Source organism: Podarcis raffonei, chromosome 4 (assembly GCF_027172205.1).
Source record: "Podarcis raffonei isolate rPodRaf1 chromosome 4, rPodRaf1.pri, whole genome shotgun sequence".
Taxonomy (NCBI): domain Eukaryota; kingdom Metazoa; phylum Chordata; class Lepidosauria; order Squamata; family Lacertidae; genus Podarcis; species Podarcis raffonei.
This window is the reverse complement of record NC_070605.1, coordinates 15606934-15615950: the sequence shown is the minus strand read 5'-3', so window position 1 is coordinate 15615950 and position 9017 is coordinate 15606934. Positions and strand designations below refer to the sequence as shown.

General features: G+C 42.8%; 1 protein-coding gene across 3 annotated transcripts in view; it reads right to left on the bottom strand.

Annotated features, from left to right (window-relative positions):
• Positions 1–3310: 3310 nt before the first annotated feature.
• Positions 3311–9017, bottom strand: part of TMEM135 (transmembrane protein 135) — a 184830-nt gene continuing 179123 nt past the window's right edge. For all 3 annotated transcript variants that reach the window (XM_053385541.1, XM_053385540.1, XM_053385542.1), the window contains one exon: positions 3311–7908. In XM_053385541.1, coding sequence (XP_053241516.1) covers positions 7773–7908 — 136 coding nt within the window. In that variant the 3' untranslated portion in view covers positions 3311–7772. The remainder of the gene's footprint in view (positions 7909–9017) is intronic.

Sequence of the window (9017 nt, the reverse complement as noted above, 5' to 3'; positions counted from 1 at the left end):
TAATTCTCAGAAGAATATCCTTCACATTCTAAACAAAGACTTTCTCTTATATTGACAGCACAACAGATTCTGGTGGCCGGGCTATCTATCTGGGAGAAATTTAATAGAGGCATCGTATAAAATCCCCTTCGGGATCTAGTGTCCAAGGAGTTGCCAAGACACACCATTCTGGGTATATCAAATATTATGGTCTCGGGGGCAGTGACTTAAGCAACACCATATGAAATTGCGTCTGGGAATCGACGGGAATTTTATTCGGGAAAGACAATAAAAATGCACCTGCCAAAAGATTTACGGGGAAATGCCAGCCAGTGTCGAGTGAAACTGGGTACTGCCTGCTGTGTCTGCCTGGTCTCAACTCCTTGCAAAAAGGAGGAATGTCTCCCCCACTGGTGCCAAAGCAGAAACTGATCTGGGAGACGGGAGCTCGAAGCTGGGGAGGATAAATTGTCACTGGTGTCAAGGGGTGTGGTTGGTATTTAGTTCTCCAGCAAGCACTGTCATCATCCTAAACCCCCAAATCAAAGAACATTCAGCACAGCCTTCATTGCAGCATCCAGCTATACCAGGGGTCAGCAACCTTTTTCAGCAGGGGACCGGTCCACCGTCCCTCAGACCATATGGGGTGGCCTGGACTATATTTTGAAAAAAAATAAAAATGACCGAATTCCTATGGCCCACAAATAACCCAGAGATGCATTTTAAATAAAAGGACACATTCTACTCATGTATAAACACACTGATTGCCGGACTGTCCGCAGCCAGATTTAGAAGGCAATTGGGCCGCATCCGGCCCACGGACCTTAGGTTGCCTACCCCTGAGCTATACTTACGGAAGCTGCAAGAAGCATATACAGTGGTACCTCGGGTTACAGACGCTTCAGCTTACCGGCGCTTCAAGTTACAGACTCCGCTAACCCAGAAATAGTACCTCGGGTTAAGAATTTTACCTCAGGATGAGAGCAGAAATTGTGAGGCGGCGGCGCGGTGGCAGCTGGAGGCCCCATTAGCTAAAGTGGTGCTTCAGGTTAAGAACAGTTTCAGGTTAAGAACAGACCTCCAGAACGAATTAAGTTCTTAACCCGAGGTACCACTGTAAGAGCTTTTAACAGCCATAGCCATAGTTCCCCCAGTGGGCAGTACTGCCCCCTGGGGGATGGTGGGGTTACCTGCTGGGTTGCTAAGAGGCAGGAGGGCAGCAGGGGATGCTAAAGGTGTAACTATCAGACTTTGAAAAGCTAGTATCACAGGATCAGGTTCATCCATTGTTTATACTTGATTTTGAATAAATGTGCAATTAATTGTTAGTGCTTTGAATTTTATTGTGTCTTCTTCCTTATCGGTTGTGCAAACCGCTATGCTGAATAATGCTTTGTAAAGCAGGCACTGGAGAAAAGTTTTTCGGAACCAAGGGGCCTGAAAAGGTTTGAAAAAGACTGCACTGCAGCTACCCTGCCTTCCTTGCCCCGCTGACTAGTTTTCAGAGGGCGTCTGGAAACCTCTGATCAAGTCCACTTCTGACACCAATGTTGGGAGCGTTCCCCAAGCCACAGATCTTGATGTGCACCGTAACAGTGGGCTGCATATGTAACAGCTGACACAAGGATTGCATTTGCTGACCAGGTGCCTGCCAAGGAGTTGAGCAGCCAAAGGTGAGGTAGCAGGGAGATAATGTGAGCGTCCATCTGTTTTGGGAGACAATGGAAGAGTGTGCCTTTGGGGTTGAAGTCAAACCATTGGAGAGTTACAGCACCTGCTGTGGATGTGGAGGCCGACATGGGAGAGAAATGGTTTGTTGCAACTGGGGCAGATGAAGGCGTCTGGTTCTGCTGATGTAGTATCTTCGGATGGATGGATGGATCTACTGTCATCTCTGAAGGACCATCTGCAACTAAGGCTGATGAAGCAGCTGTGAAGCCCCCAAGTCAGGGATATTCTGGGGGCCAGTTTGTGCTCTAACTTCCAGTCTAGACTACTGCAACATGTTGTACAAAGGGTGACCTTTGAAGACTTCCTGGAAATATTATAGAGGGGCACAAAACACAGCTGCTGGGCTAGTAAATGGGACCAGTTATGGAGGACGTTATCTTGCTCCCACAGGAGATGATGGTGGCTTTAAAAGAGGATTAGACAAATCAATGGAGAGAGCTATCAGTGACTACTAGCCATGATGGCTGTGCTCTGCCTCCACAGTTGCAGACAACAAAGTCTCTGAATACCAGTTGCTGGAAACCACAGGAGGGGAGAAGGATATTGTGGTCGAATCCTGCTTGCGGGTTTCCCACAGGCATCTGGTTGGCCCATGTGAGAACACTGGACTAGATGAGCCATTGGACTGAGCCAACAGACTCTTTAACGTTCTTTAAAAGGAAGCAAAACTGGCCATCCCACTCCAGTTCCCATTTTCTGCAGCAAACTGGTTAAGTCTCTTCAGCGGGGCTTTTCTAAGAAGAGGACACTAATTATAGCTTCTGCAGTTCCTTTTCTTCCAATACACATTCCGTTCTGTGTACTGAAGGTAGGAATTTCTGCAAAATTTCTCTGTCCTCGTGTCCTGAATTTGGTGCAACACTGAATCCCCTCCCCCCCTCCCAATGTTTTAACGTGTGTCACAGCTGGCTGTGTTATATGGTTGCTCTGTCACGTTTGTGATTAAGTGTTTCTCGCTTAATATCATACTGCACTCTGAAAATCAAGACAGCTGTTGGCCATCGCCAGCTGTAACAAGCACTGGATTTTGGCAGGGGGAGAAGGTCCAGTGCTTTTAATATTGCAATGTGGGCCTTGCTGAACTCGCCTCAGGCAATGAAGCCAAACTTGTCCCAAGTTGAGTTTCATTCCAGAGGTCCCTGATCTTGCTGAAGGAACACAGGAAGCTGCCGGAGCCCATGAGAACAGCCAGAGTTGGCAATTTTATTGATAGATTTGATTTCTGTCTGGCTCTCCCTCCCAAAGCAGCCCACGCCAACAATGTTCTAAGGGTTTTGCGGCCATTTAATCCGCTTTCAGTGGTGGCTTAAGGAGAACCCCCTCACACATTTATGGTCTCATGGCCATGCCCTCTGCTGTTGTTTTGGAGTCACCCACTCTGCCACCCACAAGTTCAGTGTGAAAGGTCCCTCACCACATGCATGAAAGGTGTTCTTGTGGATATTTGTAGTATCAGCAGTGTGTGTGCATTTAACAGATTTTTCTGTAGGATTATTTTGACAAAATGGTCTCTACAAGATTTAGGTCAGAAACCCTGGCGTCTGAGAAACAGGTTCCGTCAAATAATTTTATTCTGTTAAATCAATCCAAGCATTGCAACTTGTCCAGTAAGGAAATGTTTTAATAATCAGAGATGAGAGGTGGCAAGGCTCACTGTTTACTTCCAACCGTTCCAGTTAAAATCACAGACTCCTTTAAAACATATTTTTAAAATGTATCATTACACAAAAACCGTGATTGCCAAGAAATATGAAACACAGAGGACAAGAGGAATGGCGGAAGACCTTTGAGATAAGAGCTCCCGCAGAGTCCCTAACTCACCATTTCATCCTAATGAAGAAAAACTCAAAATGCCCCACACTCATTACCCTGAATCCTAAGCCAAGTCCCACTGATTTTGGAGAAACTTGGAATAAACATCAGGAAGAACAGTCAGACAGGAAGAACTATTCAATGGTGGAATGGTCTCCCTCAGGAGGTGGTAGACTCTCCTTCCTTGTTAAAGCAGAGGTTGAATGGTCACCTGTCATGGATGATTCAGCTGAGATTTGTGCCCTGCAAAGGGATTGAAATAGATGACCCTCATGATCCCTTTCCAACCCTATTTTTCTATCATTCTTCCAATTCTATGATTCTATTTCTGGTGTTCAAATAAAGAGGTGAAAGAGGAAGTGTGAGTTGTGCTTCTCCCCACACTGCTAGGTCTGGCCCAAAGTGATGGATGTGCAATCATCTGACGAGGGGACTTAGTATCCTTTGCCTTCTTAAAAGACCAGGAAGTCTACAGAGAAGAAGACACAACACTCTTGTGCCTCCCCTCTCTCTGCTTCCTGCAAACATTCATGGCAACTTCCTTCCTTCTATGTTTGAATCTGACCTCCAAGTCAGAGATCCTTATACATGAATCATGTGGACAGCATTTTGGTTGAGCTGGGGGGGGGGGAGAGAATGGCCTCTGTTTTTGAGTTTGCTTCTCAGAAAAAGGGAGAAGGAGGTTCATACTTTGTAAATATTACTGTGGAACGAGTCCTTTAAAGTAATCTCCAGAAAAGTGTGAACCGTCTCCTTCTCCCTTGACCAGTGCTTTGGACATGAGAACTTGAGGGATGGTAGTTTTGCAGTGAAGAGTAAGGCCGCCACCTCCTCCTCTTCCAGGAATGCTATTCCTTCAGTCAAAACATAATGACCCATGAAATGCCAGTTTTCACTGCGAAAAAGAAAAATCTCAAGCCTCGTGAAAATTTGGCACAGCCTCATGAACAGCTCCTAGCGGTGAATGAGATCATCAGGTCCTGCTGGTTTGTCTTCTGAGGGTTGCAAAGGGACAGTCAATTTTCCACTCATAACACAATTCTGCTTAAGTAAAACTGGGGGGAAACATTCTGTTACGAGGCAATTTCAGTCTGACAGAGGATTTCAAGCCCGTACAGAGACAAAAGTGGTTCAGTGGTCTGAGCCAAACTGTACCACTTTGGATGCCATGGCACAATTACAGTAAGTTTGGTTGTGAACAAAGGTGTATAAAAAGATCTTGGCTGAAATAGAAAAACATGTTATAGACCCGTAAGCCAAAATGCCCAGTAAGGTGTTCAAACTAATGAGATAGAGTACAGAAGAGACCTAGATATGGTCCAAAAATCTGACTACCATATTCTGATGGGTGAATCTCTCCCTTGCTGTCCATGTACCTTCAAGACTTGACGTTCAGCTTGGTTGCTGAGCTGCCTTCCCCCTTCCGCACTCTTTGCTGCCAAGTTAGCTCCACCACGAAGAACCACTGCGGGCATTTAAGATACCTGGGCACACACTGGATGCTGAGCCATTATCATGGTATCACAAATGCTTCCCTGGAACCATCCTCACTCAGTCTTTCAATCAAACCATCTCCATCTGCTCTGGAGCCTCCTTCCTTTATCTTCTCACGTTGTCCTGGAAAAGAAGCAAGGGCCAAGCATTCAGCTCTTGGTAACATCAGGCATGACCCTGGGCCCCTTGTACTCTGGAGAGCAGGACGTGTGAGCTTCTGGTGGCTTGTCAACCACTGCATGACACCAGAGACTTGAGGCCTCTGGGCACAGGCTGCCCATACAAAGAGGAAGACCAAGTTTCACACACGAAGGTCTGGATGGTTTGATACTTTGGGGCAGGAAATAGTGTCAATATAGCTCCAAGTGCATAGTTGCCTTCTGTGTACTGCAACCACCTGCTCTAAGCCCTATAAGTTAAGTTCTTGACCCATACCAGAGCTTTTCTATTCATGGAAGTACATGGAATAGTCAAGACAATAGGACTACTGTTGGTTGTGGAGACAACTTTCACTTCCAAGGGGTTTCTCTTCTTTTGGGGTTGTCTTTTTGTTATATTATATGGCATGTGGGTGGCATAATGTCCCTGAGTTCAATGCCTGTACTCTTTCCAGAGTCTTTACCAAATAAACTTTCCGCCACTGTTATCCCGGTCAGGGGATTTGATAATCATCTCTTGCAGGTATGCAAAAAATGTTTTGTGTAGCCAGGTGTTGACGTTTTCGTTCTTCAAAGACACTTCTGACAATCATTCGGCAGCAGTAGCAGTTCACTCATCGGTGCTGTGTTAGTTAATCGTACTTCTCCCCTACCTCAAAGGGAAGCTATGGATTCGTTTGGCAACCCTGATATAAAATTTAGTGCATGAGGAAAACCCAACAACATGTAACAAGTATAACCAGTACTCACTTAAAAGGCCAATGTGCAAGTTTATGTGCTACAGCAGAAAATAAACGGAGGCAAATATATTGGTCTATTAAAAAAAATCAAAATCAAAACAGCAATGGCAGCATAATACCTTTATTAGTTTTAACTAAAATTAAATAGTTCATGACACAGTGAGTGTGCTTTTTGAGTTCACCAGAAAAATTCATTGGGAACGATGTTAAATTTTAAGAAGAAATAGGAAAAAAGAACTTGCTGGCTTTCTAAAAAACAAAAACAAAAAGCCAAAATCAAGAGTACTTAAAACTGCAGGCTTTTTAATCATATTTTTCGTACAGTGTTGCAATTTATAACCAGCTTGAAGGAAAGTTTTCACAAACTCAAAAATACTGCTTGCTCCCTGGGATCTTTTAAAGAGATATTATGCTACTGCTGTTCTTTGGAAATATAATTTCACTGTTATATTGGAAATTATTCTGTTAGGTAATTTTCATGTGCACAAATACACACACAGCTGGAAAAACGACAGCTCTGCAGCAATTAAAGAAGAATCTGAACAGTGTCTCTAATCTTTCTGATGTTTTTCGAAGCACAGACATTTCAGGTTCTGACAAATCAGTCGACTCTAAGTACAATGTCTTTTCCATCCAAAGGCTCGGGAGCTCCTTCACTGCAGCCCGCACCCAACTGAACTGATCATAGAAATGGAATCTGGACATCAAGGTTCCACAGGAATCAGACAGGGAAGGAGGGGCAGTGGATTTCGAGCAATGACCAGCTTGCCCTAAATTTAACATACTTGTAATATGGCTCTTGTATATTGGCTACACTTTTTTTTTTAAAAAAGAACAAAATCTGTAGAAGCAAGCAGCATCAATGTTCTCAAAAAAAAAATCAATCTGTTTTGCTTCACCTTTCAAACTTTGGGGTTTTGTCTCCTTTGCAAGGCCACTGGATTACTGACATAGTACGGAGGCTTACAAAAATCAAGTCAATTCCATATTCAAGGGCACAATCATCTTCTTAAGTCTCTTGTATATAGGTTTTCATTTTTTTTGCTCTTCAAACCATCTAGTATATCTTGTGAGGCTCAGTTCAAAACCTGAAGAACAATACTACATTCCATTCTGTGGTGGTCTTGTCCTTTCTAGTTATTCATACATGTATCTGAAGAACTACATTACTCAGGCCTAAATGCCCACTATATTTCTTTTTTAATCTCTCGGCAGCTTTCGAGGTATGCAATTCGACTTAAGGGAAGAGGCTGGGAGTGGGGGGGCTTTTTCAAAGCCAAAGCTGGATATAAACAGTACAGTCATAAATATGGTACTAGACATTGGATCTTTAAACATTTTCCAGTAACAATGTTTTGTTTTAACCATCTATCTGGAACAGAGAAAACATTCCCCACTAAATCTGACTTTTAAAATAAAATTTATAGAATTCTGACATTATATCTCCAATGTCCCTTTCATTTTCTAAATGTAAAAATATCGTTATTAAGTTATCTACCGGAATGAATTAAAATGAATTGTTTTCAAAATGGTGTTATTTTTAAGTACATTCACGTACTTTAACCCACCCACCCGATCTTTTTTTGATATATTAATCCATTGATATATAATTCTGTCAAAAATCTACCAGGTTGCGTCAACCAGCCACAGTGATCCAGAGAAACTTTCTACTAAGGGAGCGGCAGAATTAAAAGCCGCATCTCGCTACGGTGCTTTAGCAACGTTTTGATTGGTAAGATAACGCAACTCACTGAAACAATACTGAAGTGGAACACAAGCCCTCTTCGGTCTATTTGACTGTTAAAGTTAATTTCTCAGCACAAACATCAGCCAGACTTCGTCCCAGGCTAACGTCTCACTACCAAGATCGCTCAACAGGCCTCTCTGGTGGAGCCACCGTATGTCTTGGGTCAAGCGCAGGTACGAAGTCCTTGAAATGCATAGATGCTTCAGTACCAAATACATCCAAAACTTTCCTGTTCATGACAGCAAACCTAGAAAATACAAGGCGAGAATTTAGCACACTGCATCACTTGGGAGCATAAGGCAACTCTGATTCTGAATGAAACTTGGTTCCTGCAATGCATTCACTGCTGAAGTAAGTCATGAAAACTCACGGAATTGTGGCTGCCATTGTTTTATTGAAAATGGAGTCTGAAATTATGGATCTACGAAAAGAAACATGACCAAAACAAATCTATATATATATCAATATATCTATCTGATAGGCCAAACTAAAAACTCTCCCATACTAGATACTATAAAAGCTTTTGAGTGTTTACAAGAGTTCGACTCCAATGTCTTAAATGGTTCAAATGAACTCCTTTAATGGACTAATCTCTGGGGGCCAGAGAACTTTTGGATATTGTCTCTTCTGAGGACTAACGTAGCAAAATCTTTTGCAGACTGAGAATATATTCACAACAACCCCTTTTTGTGTGGCACAGTACTCTGTCAGTTATAGCTTGCAATGTGGTGCACACTAATGTGTCCTGTGTCAAACAAATCCCTTTCTTTCTCCTCTTCTCCAATCTGAAGCTCCTCCTTCTAGCTAAAGGAAGTGTGGCAGTGTGATACCTTACCAAGTGTTAAGTCCAATGCATTAACAATTACAGCGTTCCTGGGTAGCTTGAGATATCTCCTTCCCTGTTTGCCTTCCTCTCTTTTTATTTATCTCCATTTTTAACTTTTGTCTGTGTTCAGATAAGCTACCCACCCTGTCCCTTCCTTTTAATTTAAAACTTGGGGCATTGCACGCAAACTGCATTCTACCCTAATCACTGCAAATCAAAGAGCAAAACCTGTCAGATATGACATGATTTTCAATTGATTGTTTTAGCGTTATGGTGTATTTGTGTAAGCAATTGACTGTTTTTTAAAAAAGAAGTCAGAATGGAAATTATCTTCCAGAAGCGCCAATGCAGATGGCCCTTTTAAATTAGAATAAAGACACAACCACAGACATGTATGCATGTTTACATTCCACATATCACAGGATCTGTGGTGTGCAAATGCAAATATCCATTCTTAATCCTGAATTAAGAAACATTGTTGGCAATAGACATGGAAATGAAACCTTGAGATACAAGCAGAAACCAGGGAA